General features: G+C 40.6%; 1 protein-coding gene across 1 annotated transcript; it reads right to left on the bottom strand.

Annotated features, from left to right (window-relative positions):
* Positions 1-12,412: 12,412 nt before the first annotated feature.
* LOC104312347 (haloacid dehalogenase-like hydrolase domain-containing 5) lies at positions 12,413-25,965 on the bottom strand. The gene is made up of 8 exons (XM_069769814.1): positions 25,770-25,965; positions 23,199-23,408; positions 21,985-22,097; positions 20,229-20,322; positions 19,000-19,033; positions 17,905-18,079; positions 15,616-15,804; positions 12,413-14,767 (listed from the first exon to the last, which is right to left on the bottom strand). The coding sequence occupies exons 1-8, from the start codon at positions 25,905-25,907 to the stop codon at positions 14,371-14,373; spliced, it is 1,350 nt and encodes a 449-aa protein (XP_069625915.1). The 5' UTR covers positions 25,908-25,965; the 3' UTR covers positions 12,413-14,370.
* Positions 25,966-26,690: the final 725 nt, after the last annotated feature.

Raw genomic sequence — 26,690 nt, 5'->3', positions numbered from 1 at the left:
AAGAGGTCAACAGATAATCTGTGGTAAACCTTGCTGGGTCTTAAACTGTAAGACATGTTTAGCATGGCCTTAGATTCTGATACTGGATTCTGAGCTTGGCATACAAGACCAACAAAATGCAAGGAGGAGAACTTTTAATTAAGACCAGCTGAGTCTCAGGTGGTCTTAATTACACAAAGTAAACCCATCTGTGCTATTCTGAATATGTACTGATTTATTCACAGAAGTGACCACAGAAACACTCGTTTCTGAAATTTTCAATGTGCAGGCTGTTTCAATCAACATTGAAAACAGGATAAATTTCGTCACCCAAGAATTCATCCTTGTGTAGATGAAAGATATTAATACAGACTGTGTAAGATATGCAGGGATACCGTACAATAAAGACTCTTAGTACCCGTTTCTGTTCAAGTTACAGAACATACAAGCACACCATTGAATTTTAAATAAATTTCTGTAATCCTAGCTTCTTGCTTATGACACTGAAGGAAAGAGATTTCTACCCCTTTCAGCAACTGCCTTCTGTGCGTAGTATTATTCAGGTCACTATTTCTATCTTCCTTTAATCCCTGGTGAGACTAGATGGGGGGACAAAATAGCTACACTGCACTTGACATAACAACATGGCATTCTTGCTTTTAACCACCATACAGAAGACAGGGTATGTGGAAAGCCAAGTCAAACAGAGGTCTGGGCTAGTTCACAGAATTTCAGATGCCTGTGCAATTAGTGGAATTTAAAGCAGTATATACGTGTACATTAATTTCAAATGTATTTGCACTTCATGCAAAACTATATTCAATCATTACAAAGGTGGATGTCTTTGTGCCACTACATGCAGATACTGTGCTTGGAGCTGCACTCCGAACAATTAATTGACTCAATTGAGATTCAATCCTAGCTGTTGGGAACAAAAATAACTTAGATTGGGAAAGTCAAAGTTTAGCACAATGTTTCTGTGAATCATTTTGTTAGTATTCCTCCTTTCCATCCATTGCCTAGAAACACTTTCTGAACATTAAAAAGTTGACAAAGAGCTGATACTGAAGTTCTGAAAATCCAGAGCTGTGAAAGCATCGCCATGTATGATACCTCTGCAAGTCCATCCATCCACTGATGGAACAAAACCCAAATGCTCCAGGGCCTTTCAACTGTACATCCTTTCCACATTTTACAGAAACAACCTTCACGGTGTCACTTCCATGACACAGTTGCTCATTTTCTTGCTGAAGAGAGCCCAAACAATTGTCAGTTTTATAAAGCACACACGCCCTAAACATAAAACATAGCTCTTACTAAAACAGCATATTTTTGATTCATTTGAAACCATCTACAGCAAAACTGGGAGGCAAACACATCTTTCCCAGCAGTTGGGAGAGGTTTCAAGAGCACCAAACTCTGAGCTCACCTCTCAAACTCCTGGGGCACAATTTCTCAGTCACTGACAGGAAAAACTTACCAAGTGCTTTGCACTTGTTCGTAAACCAAGAAAGGGTGCAAATGAGAGGAAGCTAAAATTATGAATGCACACTCTCATCTGCTATTTTTAAAGCATTCTGGCTTTTTGAGGGTCTGCCAAGCCCATATTACCACTTACCAAGCTGGAGTTCAGTCCTGGGAGTTTGAGAACCTGAAATACCCTGAGCCTTGGAGAACTGCGTGGGGGCAATGGTTTTGCATTTTGCTACTTCTGTGATGGGGGGGGGGGGGGGGGGGGTGGTAAAAAAAAGAAAAAAAAAAAAAGGAGAGGGTCACAATACTCCGACTTCTTTCCCTCCCCCGCCCAGCGCCGCGGCGGGCAGCCAGGCTGAGGTAAATAAAGCCAAGATGGCGGAGAGCGCCCCCCGCGGCGGCCGCTCGGGAGCTGGGCGGGAAACCTTCCCGCCCTCATCCGCACCGGGAGAATCCCATAGCAAAACCTCCGCCGCCTCCATCTGAGGAGGTATCTACCCCTTTGCTTCCCAAATAAATTCAGCTCTCGCTGAGACGACCCATACTTGTGTGTTTAAGACAAGGGAGCCTCTAGTCTCCCACCTACAGAGTTATTAAGGCAAGTCCTGTGCAGTCGCACTACAGGGGCCGGGGTAGTTTCTCAAGGGTGAAACGAGCTTCCACCTGGATGTGGATTGCACCAGGACTTTGCTCTGCTGAACTAAATACCTTTGAGAAACGCTTGTGACTGAGGAGGCTATTGAACGGTGCGTGCTGCTTTGAAGAACAGTTTATGTATGTGGAAACCAAAGGTAAATTACCTATTAATACCTGTTCACATTCATGGGAGATGTAATGAACGGGTTAACTTTGTTCATGAAATCGAGAAGGGTGAAGAGACATATTGAGAGTTAACATATGCCTTGTGTAAATAACAAAAACTTGCTTAAGTGATGCGTGAAGGTCACGGGTCACAGGAGGAAAGCAATGGCTATAACTTACTAGATAAGGGGGAGAAAAGCAATGACTATAACTTACTAGATAAGGGGGAGAAAAGCAATGGCTATAACTTACTAGATAAGGGGGAGAAAAGCAATGGCTATAACTTACTAGATAAGGAGAGGAAGGACAACAGCTGCAATTAACAAAGACTGTATTTCTCCACATCAAAAGACATTCTACATCAAAGGATACTCATCCTTGAGAAAATTTACCGAATCTACATAGTAACAGACCTGCACAAATGAGGAAAGAAGAAGCAGGACAAGGCGGAGACTTACAAGAAAGGGGGTACATGGAATGTATATAAGGAATGTAACGGTAACATAAAGTTGCGGGCCTGTGGCGGAGCATTGCCTCCCCGGCCGCCCAGCGCTGTTTTGCTCTCTTATCGCTTGCTAATAAATTCGATTTTTTTATTCAATACAAATTGGCTCCTCCAATTTGTCACGAGCGTTTATAACAAATTTGGTGCCGTGACTCGGATCCAGGTTCTCTGGTGCGGACCCTCGCAAGCAGGGAGGCGCCCTATCCTTGGATAGCCCTGTCTTGAGCAGGTGTCGTCACCACACCCTGGACCCGCGAACCCCTTTAAATTACGATAACTGAGCAAAAGAACCTGCAGGACCCCTTAAATTTTGTGCACAAAGACCAAGCGAAGACCCAGGAGCGGGTGAGTATATAAAGTGTGAGCCGTTTGGTTGGGGTGGTTATCCCGAGGTGCGACTGTGTGAGAGGTCTCTCTGAGATCACGCGAGCGCGGACCCTCCAGTAGTGCAGCTCTCGTAGCCCGTGAGGGAGCGAGTCACGACCGAGGGGAAGTGAGTGTGTGTGTGGATAAGGGCACCTCGGAAGATGGGACAGAGGAAAAGCAAGCCCTCTGGACCCATGGGGATGGGGAAGGGAAATAAGTTACCAGACATACCCCCGATAGTCCCTTAGGCCTGATGATAAGATATTGGGACAGTTCACCAAAGAGAAAGGATAAGTCTAAGGAAAAAAATGATCAATTATTGTATTGAGATTTGGGGTGGGAGACCTCTCAGCAATCCTCATGTACTTTGGCCCGTGTTTGGGTCCTCTGAGGATTGGGTGTGTCAACAATTAAATATATGGGTAAACAATAAACGACCACCAGCCAGCCCAGAGGAGAGTGAATATGCTGCCTTATGGATTCCCCAATCTTGGGAGCCGTCATTCCTCTTTGCCTTAAGGGAAAACAGATCAGATAAACCTCGAAAAAATGATGAGGACCCCCTTTGGCCCCCTCCCTATGCCCCTCAGGCCCTTCCGCCTCAAGACCCACCCCAAGGCCAGGAAATAGCCCAGGCCCGGGGGGGGGTCAGATTCGGAACCTGATTCCCCAATCCCGGCACCCCCTCCCAGAAGGTCTGCACGTAATAGAATAATGCGAGGAAAGGAAAGATTGTTTCCTCTTCGGGAAATGTTGGTGCCTGGTGGGGATGGACAGGAAGGACCGGGAACGGGGTATGTGGCAGTCCCCCTTAATACAGGGGATGTAAGGGAATTTAAGAAGGAAATGGGGAATCTGTTAGATGATCCCCTGGGGGTAGCCGAAAGGTTGGATCAATTCTTGGGACCGAATTTGTACACGTGGGATGAATTACAGTCTATCCTGGGTATATTATTTACCATAGAGGAAAGAGACATGATTAGAGGGGCTGGGATGAGAGTGTGGGACCAGCAGCATCAGGCTGGTCCGGCGGCAGATCAAAAATGGCCCTTAAATCGGCCAGACTGGAATAATCAAGATCCGGCTCATAGGAATAATATGTCAGACTTGAGAATAATTATAATTCAGGGGATACGGGAATCTGTTCCCCAAAGACAGAATATTAATAAAGTCTTTCGTGAACAGCAAAAGAAAGATGAGACCCCAACAGAATGACTTGAGAGGCTAAGGAAAAGTTTCCAGCTATATTCTGGGGTGGACCCTGCCACTCCTGTAGGACAAGCGTTGCTGAAAACTCAGTTCGTAGCCAAGTCCTGGGGAGATATTAGGAAGAAGTTGGAGAAAATTGAGGACTGGCAGGAGCGGGGGTTGGATGAATTACTTAGAGAAGCTCAGAAAGTGTATGTGAGGCGAGAAGAGGAAACGGAAAAGCGACAGACTAGGCTGCTGGTTGCAGCGGTAAGAGAGGGACAGAAAGGTGTGATAATGAGACCCGGTCGGCCTGGTGGGGGGGATAAGGAAAGAATCGGGGGGAGAGGAGATAAAGCCGTGGAATGTTTTTATTGCGGGAAAAAGGACACATGAAGAGAGAATGTAGAAAAAGAATTCAGGATGGAAAAGTGTTTCGGGAAGATTAGCGGAGTCAGGGGCTCTATGTCCTGAGGACCCCCGGTAAGAAAGAGCCCTTGATAACTTTAAAAGTGGGTCCTCAGTGTCAGGAGGTGACCTTTCTTGTAGATACCGGGGCCGAAAAGTCTATGGTACAATCATTACCTCCGGGATGTAAAATATCTAAGGATAAAGTTAATGTAATTGGAGCAAAAGGGGAACCTTTTAGGGTCCCCGTTATAAAAGATGTGGCAGTGGAATCAAGTTGCAGATACGGAATCGGAACGCTGTTGTTGGTACCTGAAGCGGAATATAACTTATTAGGTAGGGATTTAATCGTAGAAATGGGGATTCGGGTGGATGTGGAAAAAGAAGAGTTGAAAATCAGGCTTTGTCCCCTTACAGAGGTGGACGAGAAACAAATTAACCCCGAAGTGTGGTATACCCCCGAAACAGTTGGAAAACTGGATATTGAACCGTTTGAAGTGGTTATTAAGAACCCAGAGATTCCAGTGAGAGTTAAACAATATCCCTTATCTAATGAAGGGAGAAGGGGACTAAAACCTGAGATTGAAAGACTGTTGGGAAAGGGGGTACTCGAACCCTGCATGTCCCCTTTTAATACCCCGATTTTACCAGTAAAAAAATCTGATGGTAGTTATCGGCTGGTGCATGACCTAAAAGAAATCAATAAACGGACTGTCAGCCGGTTCCCGGTAGTGGCAAACCCACACACCCTGTTGAGTCAATTGGGGCCCGAAAACCAATGGTATAGTGTAATAAATCTTAAAGATGCATTCTGGTCATGCCCTCTTAAGGAGGAATGTAGAGATTATTTTGCCTTTGAGTGGGAAGACCCAGACACTCACAGGAAACAGCAGTTAAGGTCGACTGTACTTCCCCAAGGATTCATGGAATCCCCAAACTTATTTGGACAAGCCCTAGAACGGATTCTACGGGAATACCAGTTACAAGATGCGGTCGTGCTAATACAATACGTGGATGAAATAAAGAAGCAACTAACTAAGTTAATGATAGAAACCAAAATGTCCTGGGTAAAATGTTTGCCAATTGCTTTATTAAATATTCGGATTCAACCCCGAGCGGATACTGGAATTTCCCCATTTGAAATGTTATATGGCATGCCCTATGATATGGAATGCCCAGCCAATTATCCTACTTTAGATGAAGATAATATTAACCCTTATATTGTTCAGATAATGAAAAGGAGAGAGAGATTGCGAAAGAAGGGAATAGTGGTACAGAGGCCACCCCTAGATCTATCCATACATTCAGTGAAGCCAGGTGATATGGTATTAATCAGAGCCTGGAAAGAATCCTCTCTCACTCCTAGGTGGGAGGGGCCCTTTCTTGTTTTACTTACCACAGAAACTGCTGTCCGGACTGCAGAACGAGGATGGACTCATGCAAACAAGATCAAAGGACCAATTCGGAATTCTCATTGGGAGGCAACCAGAGACCCTAACAGCTTGAAAATCAAGTTCCGAAGAAAAGTGGAGGAGTGAGACCGTCTTTTGTAAAAAAAAATCCTCACTGTATATGTTATCTTTGTATGTTACAGGTGTAAACTTTGTAGAGAAAAGTGGTGGACACATTGCTCCTATGGGTATTCCCCTAGTGACATTTGCCACGAATGTTATAATTACGAACAGAAATTAATTTAGCAAACATTATGTGTGGGAGTATCAACTGGGAAAATTATAAAAGACCCCAAAGAATGGTGGGGTATTTTTTGCTAAAGGCATAAACCCTGAGAGGTGTTGTCTTTATACAAATGAGTTATGCCCAACGAAGGCTGAAATAATACAAGTATCCCGCAGACGAACAGTGGTCAGAGTGGGGTGAGGAGCTTGGGAAGTGAAGGATACAAACTGGGATGCATATAAGTCAAAGCAAAGTAAATATAAAGGAGGTTCCCCTGAAGAATACGACTGCTGCCGAGAAGATGGTACACCTCGCTGCTCTAAGCAACAGAGTAGGCAGAGAAGAGGGCAGAGACGTACTGCTGTGGGGATTAAGGTTGATGAACTACCTCCAGAGAAGGCTCATGGAGCCTCTTGACTTATTGCTCCCAAACAAAACGTCCTCAGAGCTTCCCCAAAGTCTCCCATCTCTCACCAGGGATGAAGACAAAAATCAAAATGATTATCAGCACCCTCGGAATACCTGTCGCAAAGGTAAAGAGACACCACTTTTCTCAAACTCGAGATTAAGCACTTGGATGATAGGACTGTTCCTAATGCTAATAGGGACAACCCAAGGCAAAGGGAACCCCCACCAACCTTACAAATGGACGCTCTATAGGTGGGAGGATCAAAAGATACTACAGCAAGTAATTGCTGCTGGGGCCCCAAGCTTTAATCAATCCTTATGTCAAATCGTACCCAGGAACCCATGTCTACATAACTTAGGCTTTTACTTTTGTCCCAGTTCTAACCCTGGAAAGGGGTATTGCAACCATCCTGACTCTTACTATTGTGCTTATTGGGGCTGCGAAACTATAGCTTCTGATTGGATTCCTGGGGGAGGTCCAGATAAATTCCTATCCGTAGGATGGGGGCCTCACGGATGTACACCTGCTTCACATGGTTGGGATGGAAGCCAAACAGGACCATAGAGTAGAAATTGCCCATATATTTATATTAATGTAACCAACCCGAAAGATCCTGCTTGGTTAACAGGGAAAACATGGGGAGTCAGACTTTGAGAACCAAGTGCAGATTCAGGGAGAATAATTATGATAAGGAAAGAGCTGGTGCCAAATGAACCCTCTGGTATAGGACCAAATTCGGTCGTAGCAGAGGAAGATGATAGTAACAGTATTGTACAGACTGCTGCTATCCTCCCTAACATAGATATCGCTGAAAACAGTATCTCAGGCGTATCAACAAGAATCAACCCATTGTGGGATATGCTCTAAGCCAGTTATCAGGTACTGAATGCCACACACCCTAATATAACTGAGCATTGTTGGTTGTGTTACGACATTCGACCGCCCTTTTATGAAGCTATTGGGGTGGACAGTAGATTTAAAAAGTCCAACGGAATAAATCCAGCTCAGTGCATGTGGAATAAAGAATCTGGACGTAAACAAGGGATAATAATGTCCCAAGTATCGGGAAAAGGAAAGTGTATCGGAAATGTCCCAAAGGACAAACGACACCTGTGTAACACAACTCGCAAATCAGGAGAAATAACAGCTGAGTGGTTAATTCCTACAGATAATACTAAGTGGATTTGCTCCCAAACTGGGGTTACACCTTGTATATCCCTAAAGGTCTTTAATTGGACAGCTGAATATTGTATACAAGTAGCTGTGATACCTAGGCTTATTTACCATCCCGAAAGTTTCGTTTATGACTATCAAACTACTCAAGCCCATCACATACAGAAATGTGAGCCCTTTACAGCCCTCATGGTGGCAACTCTCATGGCAATCGGAGCTGCTGGAGCTGGTACAGGAATAACCTCCCTTGTACAACAAAATCAAAAATTTCAGTCCCTAAGGGTAGCGGTCGATGAGGATTTGGCTAGGATAGAAGAGGCTATGACAGCCCTAGAACAGTCTGTTAGGTCTTTATCAGAAGTAGTATTGCAAAACAGACGGGGCTTGGACTTAATGTTCATGCAGCAGGGGGGGTTATGTGCAGCCCTATGGGAGGAGTGTTGTGTATATGTTGACCATACTGGAGTAGTTAGAGATACAATGGCCAAGCTACGGGAGGGGTTAGAAAAACGGAAAAAAGACTGGGAAGTACAACAGAACTGGTATGAGTCCATGTTTAATTATTCACCCTGGTTAACCACCCTATTGTCAACTATTGCAGGACCTCTTATTTTGTTAATCTTATTTTTGACTTTTGGGCCATGCATTTTTAATAAGTTAATCACTGTTGTTAAAGGGCGCTTAGAAGCTGCACATTTAATGCTGCTACGAAAGCAATATGAACAGATCGGAGATGGAGGAATTACTCCTATCCTCGGGCGGGCAAAGGAAGCATTGGATCGATTTAATGAACAAAATCAGGATAAAATAGAAAAGGGGGGATTGTAATGAACGGGTTAACTTTGTTCATGAAATCGAGAAGGGTGAAGAGACATATTGAGAGTTAACATATGCCTTGTGTAAATAACAAAAACTTGCTTAAGTGATGCGTGAAGGTCACGGGTCACAGGAGGAAAGCAATGGCTATAACTTACTAGATAAGGGGGAGAAAAGCAATGGCTATAACTTACTAGATAAGGAGAGGAAGGACAACAGCTGCAATTAACAAAGACTGTATTTCTCCACATCAAAAGACATTCTACATCAAAGGATACTCATCCTTGAGAAAATTTACCGAATCTACATAGTAACAGACCTGCACAAATGAGGAAAGAAGAAGCAGGACAAGGCGGAGACTTACAAGAAAGGGGGTACATGAAATGTATATAAGGAATGTAACGGTAACATAAAGTTGCGGGCCTGTGGCAGAGCATTGCCTCCCCGGCCGCCCAGCGCTGTTTTGCTCTCTTATCGCTTGCTAATAAATTCGATTTTTTTTATTCAATACAAATTGGCTCCTCCAATTTGTCACGAGCGTTTATAACAGGAGACAGGCTGGAGAGCTACATTTTTGAAGCTTTTTAGGAGGCAAGCCACCGCTATGTTCTCAGAGAACCAGACATTAATTTGGAGATTAATTAGAGCTGTCTTCTACTTTTAAGCATTTCACTGTCTTCTGCCAAAAGAACAGGTTAATGCACAAAACCAACAAATAATCCCCTTCAAGAACTACAGATGGTAGTGGAGAAACAAACCCAGGCCATGTGTGAAAGCGGACATCTTTGCACCCTCAAAACCCAGCCCAAACCCCACGTGTGTTCTTCCGTATTGTTCCAGAATTTAACAGATCCTGGACTTAACCACCTCAACTCTCCTGCAGCGCGTGGTCCTGTACGGGTACATCTGTGTTACTGTTCAGTTGGATCAAGGTGTCTTTTGAGGGGAAGCTTCTGATCACCTCCACTTGCTCTGCAGAGGAGTCGCCAAGCACGTCAGCTGGATTCCCTCTGGATGAAGCCTAATGCACTCCAACAGAGGTCTAAAAATTGTATACCAGGTTTCAATACTACACCAACAGCCAGCAAGAATATCTTTGAAGCTTAGTGAAAACATTCACTTGAGCGGATCTTTTTCAATACTCTTACCGACAGTCGTCTGCCAATCCCACCACATTGCAGAGGCTGTGTTTCATCTCCTACTACCACTGAAATACTTTTAATTTTTCTACATGTGATTTGATTACACCCTATTGCAGCATATCATCACATTTTGTGTTGCTGAAGAATGTAAGACATAGCAGCATAAGGAGGGTTGTCCCAGAAAAAAAAATTATCAAGCAGTTTATGGAAAGAAGTAAACTACTACAAAACACTGCAGCAGATTATTGTGAATTACTCACCTCTTTAAGGCAGGCTGCCTGGATATGATCTTTTACTAAAAAAATCTGCAATTTGAAAAGATTATTCCCTAACAAGTAGTATCCATAGGTGCAGTAGACTGATTTTATAAATGTAGGATATACTACAGAATAAATTATTCCTTTCATTACATTTAAGAGTATTCAAGTTTTGACATGATAAATTTAATTTTAAATGGGGGGGGTTATATTGAAGAGGAGGTGCCTGAAAACTTGTTTTTCTTAAAATCTAAGTCTCATACATTCCTTTAATTGAAAAATGCTTCTAAAGAAAAACAAGTCATACTGAAGACAATACATGACTGGGGTTTAATATATTGTCAAGTTTTGTATTAACAAAAATAAATACATAATATATTTTTGAAAGGTTGGTTTTGAGTTTTGTTTTTTTAATAGAACAAAAGGTATCAAGAAAGAAAACACTATGACACAAACAAAGGACAAGTTCTACTTACAAGAAACTTCAGCAAGATTCTCAGAACTGTTTTTAAAAGCGATTTCAGTGATCTATTTCTGCACATCCTGGTCACTTAGGTGTTTCAACACTACATTTTATATTTGAAAGAAGTATTGTGACATCCAATAGCTTACCTATGTTATGACTGAAATACACTGAACATAACATGTGGGAAACACTGTCTGTTTCAAAGACGTAAAGTCAAAGCTGAAAACACGTTATACAACTAAGTGAAAATCCAGGTAAGAGGACATTCAAGGAAAGGAGAACAAAAGTTAAGACAGGGTCTTAATCTTTTCTTACCTAATATAATATTCATTCATCTCACTCTTAGCTGAATAATTGGAACAAACATTTTACTAAACTCAGTTTTCTTTAAGAACTCTGAAAAAAACACCTTTCCAGTACTAGAGATTGAGATTTCTTCTAGGGATTTCCACATCTTAGCTTGTTACTAACAAAGAATCACTAAATTTCACTTTAAAGTACCATAGCAGGAAATGTTAGAAATTACAATGGTAACTCCAATGCAATATCTTATGACACTTCTCTTCAAAAAAGTTCACACCTGTACCACTTCCTGAGTGAATAGGAGGCATGAAATTCAAAGACTTAGAAGTCCATCAGTGTAGCACCTTAATTTGTAAGACATTAAATAATAATATAATGAACAATCTCTGCTTTTTTGAGGTGTCACAGTAATACAAAGATAAAGATAACAAGTCTTTTGCTGGAATTCAGTATTGAGTAAAGCAGGTGGAATGGAAGGTTTGCCTGAGTCACATACCAGCGCCTTAGCACAAGTATTTTCACCAGAAATTTAAGTTGAAATGTAAACTGGAGTGGGACTCACTGAGGGAGGAACATGCTTTTCTACTCGTTTTGCAAAGTGTGAGGAGTTTGCTATACTACTAACACCAGTAGTAAATTTCAAATTTCAAAATTCTAACTGCGATGTAAGTGCTCAGTGCACATAAACATTGGAACATGTCACTGAGGAAGCAGCTTGCTTTCAGGCTCTAGAGCTAGATCTATGCTGTGGGGTTGCAGTACTAATTAGGGAATACACAGTCCAATTCCAATGTACCTAGCTCAGCACTGCAACGAAGTTGTGGGAGCATCTTGCAAGTGGATGCTGTGACGTACTTCACATTTGGCAAGAGCTCCAGGTAAACATCCTCAACAGTAACTCACTATACTCCTTCAAATCCTTCCTTAAAAATTTATTTTTCATGATACATCACCAAAATATTTGCCTAGCTTACTGGTATACTACAAGTGTCTACTACACTAACGTTTCTCTTTTGTGTTTTATAGCAATACCCTTATATACTAATCATCTTTGTCCAACATCTGTGGCAACAACTGCCTATTTTTTGTTTTGTGCTGATACAGCTCCAAATCTAGCGGCACCCTAGTCCACTACTGGGACTCAGTCATACATTCATACAAAGAATCACATTAAAAATAGCTCAAGCAGACTCATCAGGCAACATTCACACCCCTGCAACGCAGACATAGCCTAAATGGTCTAAGAGGGATATAGACTAAAAACCTGTATTCCTTTCAGTTAAAAAACAGTAGCAGCCTGATGAGCAGCCAAACAGTATTTTTTCTGCATACACATTGTAAGTTAATGTTTCCATGAGGGATGAAGTTTAAGTATATACACAGTTCCCTCATGAACCTTTTGAAGTGTTCACATGTATTCTGGGGAAAAAAGAAGAAACAAACTGAATGTTTTCTGTTCTTCATCAACATCCACATCTTTATTCCTTGCTTCACTGACAGCCTGACACCTCTTCCAATAACAGTTAAAGAGCTCTGCAACATGCCTCAGTATTGAAACAATGCAACTTCAAGTCATCCTGACATTTTACAAAACTACCACCTTTACTTAGAAAGATTTGGCATACTTTGCAAATAGTTGGCGTATTACAGAAAAGTGCTAAAGAAATAGTTATATATCTGTTTATTGTACCAATAAAAAAAGGCAAGAATGTGCTGCCATAATACTTTCCCAGTGAAGAAACAGGAAATACACTGTTTAGAGCAGTGTCCTTAACTGGATCCAGCAAGATACATTGAAAGCTATTTATAAAACATGAGTGAATGAATCAACAATCCTGACAGAAGAGAGAGGGGGATTACAGTGGTCTGCAAATAGAGAAAACACAACAAAAAAAGACAACAAAAAAATCTGACTTCATAACAGCAATGTTGTCTTCATGATGTGGGTTTTCAGATTTTGATATCAGGATAATAAGCAGTGAAGAAGCTGGCCAGGAAGTCATTTCACTTTATGCCACCATCTGTCTATCAATGCTTTTAAGCTAGCTTTCCGCTAGTTCTGCAAGTACTTGGGAAGACCGAAGACCCACAAATTTTTGTTTGTACAGTTTCTAATTTGAAAAAAAAACAAAAAAACAAACCCAAACCAAACCCCAAACATAAAAACCTGTCTAGCCCCCAAGGTGATGGTAAGTGGTATTTGTGTGTAAACTGACTTTGTTTTTAAAACACACTTAACTGGCTTATGTTTTCCAAGCTTATGTCACAAGTACACCATGTACTGTGTTGTAACAAATTAACACAAAAATATTTTCAAAGACATCTTTTGAACGAAAATGTTTAAAAGTATTTTACAAAAATAACATAAAATAAATTACTTTTTTTTTTAAAATGAACAGCTATAAAATCTATGAACCAAACAACATATAACATTGACACAAGATGAAGTATATTCCACTAAAGGCCAGTTAATTACCACAGTGGTATGAAGCTTCAAGTAAATTACTAGGCACTTTTTGCCCAAACAGTAGTCACTCATTCAGTGGAAAAGTCCAACTGATGGAAACACCTGAAACATAATTGCTAAAACTTTCTAAGATTCTAAATTCCTCAAAAAAGTGCAGATAAAAAGGCAAAGACAGAAAGGCCAGGTATTATGCCACACAGGGCACCCAATGTTAGCCACCTTCCTTACATGACTGTGTTCAGCTTAGTTGGGAGTTCCAAAAATGGAGTTAACAAGTCAGCCTTCTCCATTTTACGTGGGCATTTCTATTAAGGCTTTACATGTCAGAGTAGAGAGAAGCAATAGCAGCTCCAGACACACAGGAAAACAGATAAAAAGAAAGGCTGCAGGGTTGTACGTGAGCAGGTAGAAAGTAGCAGAACAGACTTGAACTTCACTCTATTTCGAGAGCACTCCTTGCTTGCAGAATACCAAGCAGTAATACATGTTGTGCTCTCTACCAGCCAATTTGTAATGGTGTAAATGACCCCAGCACCACAATCCAATATCCTCAAGATCCCCAATACCTAGAAGCTCGATCTTCCAGCAAACAAAAGAAGGTACTGTCGTGGGAATTTAAGTACCAGTAAGATGCATGAGCTACTATGAAAAATTGCTGTTAAAATACCTACTATCATAATGAATACAAGGGCAATAAAGGTCAACTAAAGCAAGAAATTACGTATTTCAAAGTACTTTAAAAAGCATTATTGATATTTAGTATACTTAAGTATATTAATATACCTAAGTATATATAGGTATATTAATATACTTAATATAAGATTGTATTAATTTAAAATGTAAAACTTTTAGAAAGCAGCAGTTTGTGGCATGATTTTAAAGCACTGGTTTTTGGGAAGAAAAGCATAGCACTGAGTAGTCCTTAAGAAGTCATGTCATATCAATTAGGTGCAAAGTTCTCCAGCTGGAAGACCAGGTCTACAGCAGCATCAACATCTGGTACAATATGATCTGGTTCTACTAAACCAGGATCAAATCTAAAATCTCTGTGGCCATGGAACACCGTTTCAGTTATGCTCTCCCTGGTATCCAAGGGAACCTCGGCGTGAGGGTTGTAAACCCCAGTACAAACAAGAACAGACCTACAGTGGGCAGCTGCTGCAGATGCTAATTCATTCTCCCAACTGTTGTCTATTTCATCATCCTGAGAGAGAGTGGCAGATCCTCTGCCACCAGCAACTTTGGCCTGAATCCGTGATTTTGAACCTTTTCTGGAGTTCTCTTCAAGATAGCGATTGTAAAGGTTAGCACCATACACATCAGTCATGAGATTATCTCTGGAAAAGTAAGAAGAAACTTTAGTCAGCAGTGCAATTTTAGTTGTCAAATTTTAATGTATGAAAGACATTTTTACAGTTTTGCCTTAACAGTTTATTTTATACTTTACATAACTTTTATGTAGAAGTATGCAGATAGGAAGAAATCCAATCCCATAGCTATTTTATTACACCATTTTCATTAAGCATTAACTATGATAAAAGTGAGTAACTCTCCATATTGAAATTGCCGATTGGAGCAGAGGCAGGGGAAATCAAGGGTAGGTATTAGCAGTCCATGAATGAGCTTATTGTATTTCCAAACATCTTGGAGATTCTGGAACAGTCTTTAATACAATACAGCTTTATCTCTTTCTATGAAAAGGATTCTATGATGTGACAGCACATGCAGTAGCATATGACCAAGCTTAACAACCTCACAAATAAATTCTAGCTCTACATTCTCCAATAACTGTCATTTACTCAAAGCTTGTTGGTGTTATACCAGTAAACCTAATAAAACAAACACCCATGCAAATCTTTTTTGTTAGATTTACACAGCCTATTACAGAAATTAAAAAAAAGTAATTAAAAAAATTGGGAGAAATCTTAGTTGCATATAAACCACTTTTTGTGCTTCAAAAGAAATTACACATGGAAGGAGCAAAGTATTATTAATTTTCAGGATTAAAAACAGTGAGGCTCAAAAACATTATAAAAAGTACGCCATACCACCAAGGCTGTTAGGTAGTCCCAATATTATCTGAGAAACAAACTAGTATGAGTTGTATATTTTTCTTGTTTTTCTTTGCTGGTACTTATGTTGCAAGTAGTTTCCTCCTGTACTTGTTAGACTTCTGATATCTTACCCGACTGCATAAAGAGTTTGAATAGGTTGCTTCCACTGCCTTTCTGCTGCCTGAGCCCTGATGAGGTATTCTGCATACTGGTAGGTCAGTTTACTAGGTTTGCCCATTAAGACCTCATATTTCAGATCTTTGCCAGTGATTTTCTTGTAAATGTTTTCCAAACAAACCATGAATGTTCCATGCCCAAACCTACACAGATATAAGGACAAATCAAATGATATTAAGTACACATAAAAAAAGCAAAACTTTTTTATTTCATGATCTTTTAGGAATAAATCATATCCTGTAACTATCAAATTTCCCTCAGTTTGCACACAACATTTCCACAGCTGTTTCACTGAAAATTAAGTGCTGATTAGCTGAACAATAAATGCCACAATAAAAACCTGTAATTGGGACAGCATAACAGATTTACGTATTTTTAAAACGCAGCAACGGTTTGTGGTAGCGTTACTTGCATTTAAGTAGATACCCTAGTTACAAAAGCGATGCTTATGAAATAATGCCTAACCTGTAATCTACTCTCTGCATTGACTTAACAGAATCAGCTAAATTAACAAAGAGGCAAAACGGAAAAGGAAAGTTAGTCAGACAGGAGGAAAATTGCTCCCTCCTTAAACACAAGAGTATACCGAACCCCACTTGCAATATGGAAACAAAAACCTTTATTGGTTTCTCTAAAAAAATTAGATGCAAAGGAGGATCAAAGAATAAGCTATAATTTTACGGCATGCTTTTGATAACTCAGTTATTTTGATCAAGGTGCAATCAGTGATGATGGATCATCAACTAAGCCTGTAAATCAGTAATTTAGAAGACGTAATCTCATGATGAAAGAAAGCAGTTTTACTTCATTACTGAAGTCAGGATGTGGGATTAGGGATGAACTAATACATACCACTTGAGAAATACCGAATTACCAAAACAGCCCGAACAAGAATAAAAAGTTGCTATACAAGAATTCTTTATACAATAAATTACACATACTACTTAACAAGAGCTGCTAGGCAACTTCTAATGCACCTAGATTAGTATATCTGCTCAAACCAGGTACATATAGCCTAAAAAAACCTAAAATACCAGTATAATGAGCATCAGAAGCCAGTAGAGATAATACAAGGTGTACTAACAAAGAAACTAAGTCTCTAATGGCCTAGAAATCAAGTCTTTTAAGGAAAAAAGCTACAAAGAAGGAAGCAGCTGTAGCACTTTCAAATGTGGTACAGAATTAGCTTTTGTGAATTCTGAATTAACCCTTCATTCCCTCTCTCCACCCTGCTTGTTGCTTTGTATTATGAACTAATACCAACAAATAAGCATAAAATTATTTCCAGTAATTATTAGCAACAGCTTAAAACAACTTAGTCATGGCATTATATTCCAATAGTGAAGGTAATGGCACTGACGGATGCAACCTTGTCACGCTGTCAAAGGAAAAAATGAACTTTATACTGGATCTTTCCCAAAGGACACAACTGAAACTACATATCTTATTCACTGTAGATACATTGGTTGCCTTTCTGTAACCTGAAACTATCACACATAGGTCTTTTGCCAACGTGCTAATCAGAGGTTGTCTTTGCATCCAAGTAAGGGTATCTGACAAGACCTTCACCCAAGATCAAGGCAGCAATCAAGTCGAAATAACAATTTCTATTTCAGTCTATGCTCTAATTTTGGACAAGTGGGAAGGGAGGGGAAACAAAACTATTAAAGAACTATCTTCTATTGAAAACAAAATCAAACAAAACCACTATCAGAGATCATGCCACCTTGTTCTGTGTGTTCTACTTGTTTTTTCTTACATTCCTTAAAGACCTCACTATATTGTCCTCAGCTCAAAAACACTCACTGCTTTCAACTAGCAGGGTCAATTCTTTACCCTACCAGAAACTGTAGGGTGGAAAAGAGAAATACCAAAGAAGGACCTAATGAAATGAAACAATGGCCTTGATAATTTTTTAATTTTTTCCTTTGAACTGAGACTCTGAGGCCCTCAGGCAAAAACCTATCTTTCCCCACTCTTCTGGGAGTGGGGAAACAAAAAGGTTTAGGGCTTAAAAGCAGTTTTTATTTCGAGTAACTGATTTCCTGCATGCAATAACATAGACAGTAATAAGGCAGCATTTGCTGAAAGTGCGTTGCTTTAGAGACCTTGCATTCAAAGCTGAGACTTACTGCGAAGCTATAGTAAGCATTTTGCGTAAAAGTATCGACTCTGAATTTTACTGAAGAAACAAGGAAACCCCAAATATATCTGATATACATACATGTTATAATTGCACTTACCTTGGAGACTGTGCTTCAGCTACCCACATCAGATCCATATTACAAGCAAGTACAGGAATGTGAGGGTAATTTTCACGGTGATATGGATTTCCAGGATAGCCACTTGTCAGCAAAACATCTATTATCAACTGAAGGTTGGTTTCCCATCTGACAGGCTCCCCAAACAAAACAACAGCTATGAGCACAAGAATTAAAAAATAGATTTATAGAATTAGTTAACAGGGCACCAAATCTCTGACACTAAAACCTTGTCTGAAGAGACTGAACAAGTAATTTGATTTAACCATGAACTGATTAAATAGTCACATTAACTTTAACTTAGGGTTTTAATATATTACATACCCATTCATTCACAGAAAATCTCAGAAGTAACAAGACCCCACTGCAAAATCTACAGGTTTAAGAATTTGGGCCTTTTTTTAATTGGCTAAGTTTCTCCACAGCACCACAAAATATTAACTTCTAAATTGTATTTCTAAGTCTTTCATACCTTTGTGAATTCTATGTTTACATACAGTATTTAAATAATCCATCAGAGATGTTATTTTGTTCATCTTAAAACAAAATTTGAACATTGTTTTTAGACATTTTTCTGGTCTCCAGCAATAATCTGACATGGATTTTTTGAAATCCTAAAGTCCAGTTTCTACCTTCCTGTACTTCAGATGAGATGAGAGTGAATACAGTGTGCTGAAACAAGATGCTTCTCGTACTACAACTCTGAAGTGACCATCCTGACCACTGTAAAAACAAGACCGATTATTTCTGAACACGTCAATTCACTCCTCATTTTTGAAAGGAAGGCAACAATAGCCTATTAAAGGAAGATAAAAAGGAAAGCAGACTGCCCCTACCTTCTGAAACTTCAAAAACACATGGCTGAAAACTGCGCACATTAAAAAAAAAACAAACCAGCTTTATCACACGTGATACATTCCAAATTAATGGCAGATGCCATTAACAAAGAAATTTTAGAATTGTCTCAGCCAACTTTCTGAAGTGCCCAGCAATCTAAAAATAAATTCTAATTATAGAGGACAATAAAGATATTTCATCTATAAATGGATAGTTGCAAGTTAAATAAAGATAACTGACCCTCAATCTTGGGAAGCTCCACAGCAGAGGGGTACTGCAATAAGAAAAAAAATGAACGTTTTCTACAAGATTAGACATCTACTACTATTTTTTAACAGAATAAATTCAAGTATAGCTCCCACGGTTGTCTTCTGCAACACTGACAGGAAATGCACTCTCTATTTTGGTATATACCTGACGTCAGTTTACTTAGAAACTTGAATTTCAATTCTGAAGTGAAATCTCGTGGCAAATGGATAGCAGATGAGTTAGCGTGTTCTACATTCGCTAGCCTCCTACATCTATTTAACCTCCTCTGGCAAACTTCAGTTGTTTAATTTACTTGTGTATGAAAGTATGGATGTTTATTTTTCTACCGGAGTAAGAGGCCTCTAGTATTAACAAGATATTTGAAAAATAGTTTTTGAAATGTATTTCTTTAACACTGCTAAGAAAGAAAAACACATTGTATAACACATAGTACATTTTCTAAGCAAATAAGAGTTTCTACTTCATGATTTACTCCCTATGGTGACAAATACGTTAACAGTTTCTTGAACTTCTACATCTGCATGGTTGAGAAGCAAGGCAAAAGGTGATATAACTGAGTTATGGATTCTATGAACCACAGAGAATTTCTTGACTTCACATGGGAAAAATCCACTCTATACACTGACCCTGAATATGTACAATACACGCATGTATTTATTGTGTATGTATCCACTTTTTGAAATTCTGCACAATTCCGTTGAAATCGTACTGTACGTACTGTTAATATTTAAATACATTTAAGTAATGGTATAAACAAGAAAGGGAGTCCTTTGGAGAAAAATTAGTTATCTGCAAAGCATTAATTTACAATCAAAGCAACCTCATGGCCTAGAAACAATACCAAGACAATCCTATACTGAAGGAAAAAGCTTATTTTGTCTTCCACACATCTGAGGAAGCTAATAAGCTTTCCAAGACAGATTTTGAATTAGGTATCTGTACTAAATTATAACTTTTCCCACAACAGTAAGTTACAAAATCAAAGATTATGTTAAACAATTACCACTGATAGAAAAAAAAAAAGTCTATACAGTTTTTCTTGAAAATCCTGTAATAAAACAAATGAGGCAGCAGAAAAGCAAAGTCAAAGTACATTGTAAGAACAACAGCATTAGCTTGGTAGTTCAAATATTGACCCCTATTATAGAATGTCATCTAATGAGCAAACAAAGAATTTTAAAACAAAAATATATACTTACCAGAACATTAGGCCTTCTATCATGGTCAACTACATCTAGCAAAGGGTGTTTCTCCCGCAATGTTTCAATGGTAATAGGCTGACAGAAACCAAGGCTGGGAAAATACCAGTTAAGGATACAGAATTGCTTCTATTAAAAGATTTAAAAAATTGGCAATTCCATTTTAACAATTCTAACATATGCAGTTTATCTGGTAAAGCAAATTATTTAGGAATGAAAGCAATATATCAAAGACTGACTTTTACTTCTGTGAGATAAAAAGATGATCATCCCATTACTTATAAATGGGAGACCTGTGTGTCTGAAATCTTAAGACAAAAATTATACATAAATCTTTCTTAAAATATGATATAAAAAGCAAGAAGCCACTCTAGACCTGCAATACTCTGAGATCATCTCTACAGAAGCACAAAAAGAAGTTCATCTGGCAGCAAGACAACATCTTGTGTAATTATTATAGGAAAGAAATATGAGCTAGTTGAGGAAAAAATACAGTCTCCACAAACTGTGCTTTCCTTAGGCCATTATAACTGCAAATGTATTGCTAGATAAACAAACACCATAAAGCTCAGTCTTTTGCAAAATGGTGAACTGACCAATCAGGTTTAATTATGCTCTAAAGGGAGTTAAGATAAATACTGAAACACATCAAAAAAGGAAAGGACCAAAAGGGGAAAAAAAATAACCTCACGATTTGCATGGTAGTGCTCTTAAATGCTGATATATCCCAATAATTTAAACTTGGTTAACAAGAGGTAATCAAACTAAAACTGCTCGTTTATGTAAAAAAGCAGTTGTTGCTACTCTCAATACTAGCAAATTCTTACCATGCAAATGAAAATAAGAGCTATTTACATATATCACTTATACAAACTAAGCCACCTGATTTTATATTGGAATTAGCACCACAGGCCATTTGTAAAGTCATTTTAAGACTAGATTATCCCATACAAAAATGCTATCTAACAGAAATATGTTTTTTATATTTTGTATTCAGCCTTGTAACATACTTTTCTCTTACCCATGCGAAACAGATTTTGACAGTTAACTGGAATATTCCTTCAGTGACATTTTTTCATCTTTGTATTTGACATAAAGCTTATACTTCAAAGTTGCATATACATTTTTTACAACTTATAACTTACACAAGCTTTAATTAAAGTCCCAATAAAGGAAGAAGTGCAGAACGAAAATTATGCAAAAGTTAAGATCATTAAATTACAGTTTGAAGCTTTGATACCACCATTATATCAACATAATTCAAGTTCTTTTTGGCAGTTAGTATAGAAGCGGCAAAATATCTTCAAGCATAGTTCTACTTTAGATGTTGGCTACAAAAAGAACATGACCTGGCCTGGCCGCACACTTAAAAGCAAATCTTGAGCCACTGAGCTAAAAGTCAGATGTGATAAATAACAGATAGAATGTCAGGCTCTCATCCTCAAGGGAGCACAAACCCTTTGTGCTAAAGTGTCATTTGCAAATGAGTCAAAACCATAACTCTTTCTCTTTTTTCCTTCCTCATTAAAAACACATAGAACAAAGTGAAGCAAATATCAGCATACCAACCGTTTCCAAAACATAAATTTGACATCATAGTAAGAACTACCATTGCTTATTACTGGATTTGTAGTGTTGAAATGTTTGGTTTTCACTTGATTCACAGGATCCCCTGAACTTGACTAAGGAAAATACTTAAACAGAAAGGTTTGTGGGTTTGTTTGTGTTTGTTTTTTTGTTTTTTTTTTAAAGATACTCTCGAGCAATATCAAGAAGTGGTCCTTGTCCAGATACAAGAACACATTTTTCATGATAACGTTTGAACATCCGCAGAGGACTGTGTGACATCATCACTTGTTCTTGTGAAATCTGTTTGGGATTTAAAAACAAAAGGAGTCTGTTGTTTTTCAGGCAAGTTTATATGTAGATTTAGTTAACAGGTGTGACAAATTCTGTGAATTACAACATAATCATACATACCTACCTAAAACCCTGCCATATCATTTCCTCCTAAGTTTCACAGATGACGTATTGATAATATGCCAGAAAAAAACACATTACTGACAAATCGTCATAGACACCCCTTTCAGCTTCCAGAATTACTCTATTCAACATGAACACCAGGTTTTCTCCCCTAGTTTTACAGAATCACCAAATGCATTTAGAAAACAAACAGGAAAGAAGAATCAGAACTGCCCTAGTTCCAACTGTGGTGCCTTTGCTAGACTGCAGCAACTGATTTAACTGTATCAGAAGACTTTGTTCTTTTAGTTTACATATCCCCATTCCTTCAATAGGTATAAAACCACTAAAATTATTTGCCTGGAAGTATGCTATTATGAATTGCTTCTTACCACCTTTACAGATCTAAAAACCTCAAAAATAATTGAGATGTCACTTTACCCATGACACACAGGATGTTATTGATACAGATACGCCCACACCTGCTGGCCCTTAAGGAAACAAAGGGCACTGCAGAACTGACTTTATGGCTTTCTCTTAGTAAGGCCCAAACACAGTCTTCAACAACAGAGAAGTCCTACTGCCTGCTGCGCCCACAAATCAGGGGGGGATAAAGTTTTGCCACTCGTATCGAAAATAGGCAGGAAGCTCCCGTCCTGCACATTATCACAGAAGACATTCAGCTTGCTAGAGCAGAGTTTCATGTTGCTGGCACGCACATTTTTTTATTCAGAAGGAGAAGGCAAGATTTATTCCCACGATAATAATGTTGCAAAGAAATACCATCACCATTAGCTTTACCATTGGAGAAATCAGTACCTTTACCAACGGAAATACCATTAGCTTTGGACAGCATTTTTTACTTTTATAATGCCTCCAGCAAAGCATTTCAGGGGGCTTAAGGGAAGAACAAAAGTGATTAACTGAGCAGCATTTAATAGAAGGTAATACATTTTGACACATTCACTGTAAGTAAATAACTAAATAAACAGCATTTAAGCTACTCACTGGAACTCCCAGTAGATGAGATAACTGATCAGCTTTTTTCTGGCGAAGGCAATTCCCTGCATTGGTGACAAACACTACAGGCACCAAGAATTGTCCCTGAGAATTCACTAGCTTTTGAAAGGCTGTTTTTGCAGCAGGAATTGGAGTCTTTCCTCGTACCAGTACACCATCAATGTCAAAAAGAAAACCAAAGGATGGCAGTATGTTGAGCTGTAAGAAAGAGTTGAAAAGAAAGAGTACATTAGTTATGCCCAGACTTACACACGTTTGATAAAGCTTACAAAAGCTAAAGCCCAATGAAAACAGACGCCTCCACAGAGAAGGAATGGATCTTTAACTGCACATTTTAATGCATCTTATATTCATATGCTACAATACCTACTGTGAAAAAAGGAGCACTAGAACTCCATTTCCTTATGCATATAGCCTCATGAGTTCTACCTTGCTTTATGAGTAGTTCCACAACGTTTCAGAAGATAGGGACAAATTGAATTAAACTGATAAAAAGAGGTACAAAATACATGCTGCTGTGCCAGTGAGTCACACTTTTCACTGATTTAACCCCACTCTTTCACCAGTAATTTCAATGCACAGAATACTAACAAAATAAACTACTAACAAAATAAACAAAAGTACATTTTTCAGCAGCAGGTAGGTCTTGAATGCAAGTATTGTACTCCGCTCCTCCCTTACAAGATGTTTAGATACTAAAACTGTCCCTGCTGTCACTTGTACTTTCCTGTTCCAGAACAGGTTCGACTCGAGCCAGGTATCTGTTGCACTCCTTACACAGTGCTTCAGTTGATTCTTAAGTTTTATATATGGCAGACTAATGCCTACTGGTAAAGTTAGCACCTCCTTAAACAAAGATGCTGTTTGAGTTACTAAAATTTATCCCATTTCCTGCCTTTGAAGAAGCAAAGAGCTAGACCTAGTAAGCCTAGAAAAGGAGAGGGAGGCTAAGAAAGATAAGCTGGGTGATAAGCCTAAGGAGAGGAGACAGAGAGAGGACTGTTGAGCAATGAAACCGTGACTGAATCAGGTTGGAAAAGGATGGACTAAAAAGGTTCTACAATCTAAGCTTAATTTCTCTCCCAAGCTTCAAATGGAATCCAGGACTCTCAGGATTTATGATCCCCTCTTTCATCGTTTGATGAAAAAGGAGTGAGAGATTAAGCGCTGAGACCAAGCGTGATGGGGAGAACAGGCGCAGAAACGACTCCAGCCAGCAGAGGTGGGACAGCCTTTGCTATTCAAGCTGTCTCGGGGCACATCCTGACAGCAATCCAGCCCGCTGTTCTTCCCGTGGAGGGAGAAGGGCATTTTGCCTATTTAAGCAGCACTTTGTTCCTCATCAATTATTCATCTGCTACATTTTTCCTGCAGCTGGGTACAGCACAGAGATAGGCACTGCCACAACCACCGCCGCCTGAAAGGTGATGTAGCTGCAGACACACACCTTGACACACTGGCTCTCACTGCTGCCTCTTCTAAAACCATGGCACACCAATGATGTTTGAAAACCCATGAGTTTGAGTACATTCCCCGACAGAGCCCAATTTAATAAAGTCAACACTTTAAATGTATTGCACTATCATTGATTTAAATTAGGCAGTTGGGTTTTGTTCAGTTTTACATGCCAGAACTCCCCCTGAAGCCCTCTCCTTTCTCCCCAACATAATTATCAGCCCTCTGAAACCAAAAAACCCTGCAACCACTGTCTCCAAGTAGTCTGCAACACTTTGAGGAACGCTATGTTAGAAATAACCTGCCTGCTGCAGAAATGATGTTGCAGGCTTGCTGATGGACATACAGTAGTCTTCTCAGGCTTTGTAAGCTGGTATGTGAAATTACTGAAACTATATCGTAATAGTTTTGTAAGAAATGCAGTTCTTCACGTTAATTTTGCCACCTGTAAACAACGTAGATTACAAACGTGAATTTTACAGTGAACGACACCGTAGCAAAATTAAAAAAAAAAAAAAGTCTTTTGCTAAACATACAGTGAAAAAAAGAACCAAGCAAGGAATTGAGCCTATATCCGAAAGGGAAATAACGAAACTAACAGCTATTTTTTTCCTCCTTTTGACCACAAAGAAACACCCTCTCCGCGACAGGAGAGATCTGCAGCGCTGCCACAACAAAGGAGCCGGGACGAAGCCCGGGGCTCCCTCCGAGCCCGACCGTAACGACTCCCGCTGCTCCTCTTCGGCAACAGCGGAAGGCAAAAGCCTCGGAAGAGGGGCCTCGCAGGCGCCGGCGAGGGAACCCCGGTAACGACCTCCCGGCTGGGACGGGAGGGAGACGGTCCCCCCGCCCCGGGCAGGGAAAGCCCCCGGGAGCCGGAACGGCCGCTCCCCGCGGGCGGCCCGCGCCCCCGCCGCCCCTCAGCCGCGGCGGGCGGCCCGGCCGTGCCCCGCCACACCCTGGGGCGCCGGGAGGCCGCGCCCCGCCCAGGCCGGGTCCGGCAGCCGCCGCCCGAGGCCGTTTCGGTTTCGCTCCGGCTCGCCCCGCACGCCTTCGAGGCGCCCGCCCCCGGCACACAACCGCCGCCCCGGGCCCCTCGCTTACCTCGCTGCTGCCGCCGCCGCCGCCGCTCCCCTCAGCCGCCGGCGCGCCGCAGAGCCCGCTGAGCGCCGGGAGCCGGGGCGGCCGCCCCGCGGCACCGGCCCTGAGGAGAGCGCGGAGCGGCGGCAGCGCGCGCCGCATAACGGCCGCGGGGCGGGAACGGCGACCGGCGGCGGCGGCGCGCGCCGAGCGACCGGCCTGCCCCGCCCACCTCCCAACGCCATGCCCCGCCGGCTCAGGCCCCGTGAGGAGACGGCCCCGCCCTCGCCCAGCCAGCGCCGCCCATCGAAGCTCTTCCTGGCTTCGCGCCGCCATCTTGTCCCCTCGCAGCCGGCAAGAGTTTGGCGAGTGGGACAGGGCCGGGGCTAGCAGCAAGGCTGAGGGCTCTGCTGTCTGACCCGCCTCAAACTCTGCAGGAGGCGGTACCGCTTCAGCGGCAACATTTCTACCTGGGAAAGAACCAAGTTTTTCTTTAATAACAAATCGGACATTCCTTCTGGTTCTTCAGGAGTCGACGCTTTTGGGGAAAAAAGCATATCACATCTGTACGCAAACACTGCGGAATCTTAGATCTGTATTGCAAAGGCATTTCCCAGCAACTAGACTTGAAAGCAAGAAAACAAGCACAAAATAACATTAGTTAATGGAGACTCTGCAAAGCTACCGCTGCTGATCTTGCTCATCGGCTAATACAGATCAAGTAAATCTACTTATCTCCTAGCACTGCCAACAAATGTTCCTCACCACCCTCTCTCAGACTCCAGGGCGAAACCGATCTTCCAGTGATTGCACTGCACTCACCCAGACAAAGAGTAAGAGTGTCTTTCAGTCTGCACCACTTATGCGGGTAGCATTAAATGAAACAGAATCGGATGTGTTTCCAAAACAAAAGCAAGCCAAAATTGATGCAGAGAACAGAACAAT

This window comes from Haliaeetus albicilla, chromosome 24 (genome assembly GCF_947461875.1).
Source record: "Haliaeetus albicilla chromosome 24, bHalAlb1.1, whole genome shotgun sequence".
Classification (NCBI taxonomy): Eukaryota; Metazoa; Chordata; class Aves; order Accipitriformes; family Accipitridae; genus Haliaeetus; species Haliaeetus albicilla.
This window is presented reverse-complemented; position numbering and strand designations above follow the sequence as displayed.

Coding starts and splice junctions, on each gene's coding strand:
- LOC104312347 (XM_069769814.1), bottom strand. CDS start 25,907: ATGCGGCGCGCGCTGCCGCCGCTCCGCGCTCTCCTCAGGGCCGGTGCC. Junction 18,080..18,999: donor GGAGCTTCCCAAGATTGAGG/GTCAGTTATCTT, acceptor TTGTGCTCATAG/CTGTTGTTTTGTTTGGGGAG. Junction 14,768..15,615: donor CAAACTCTTTATGCAGTCGG/GTAAGATATCAG, acceptor TTACTTTTCCAG/AGATAATCTCATGACTGATG.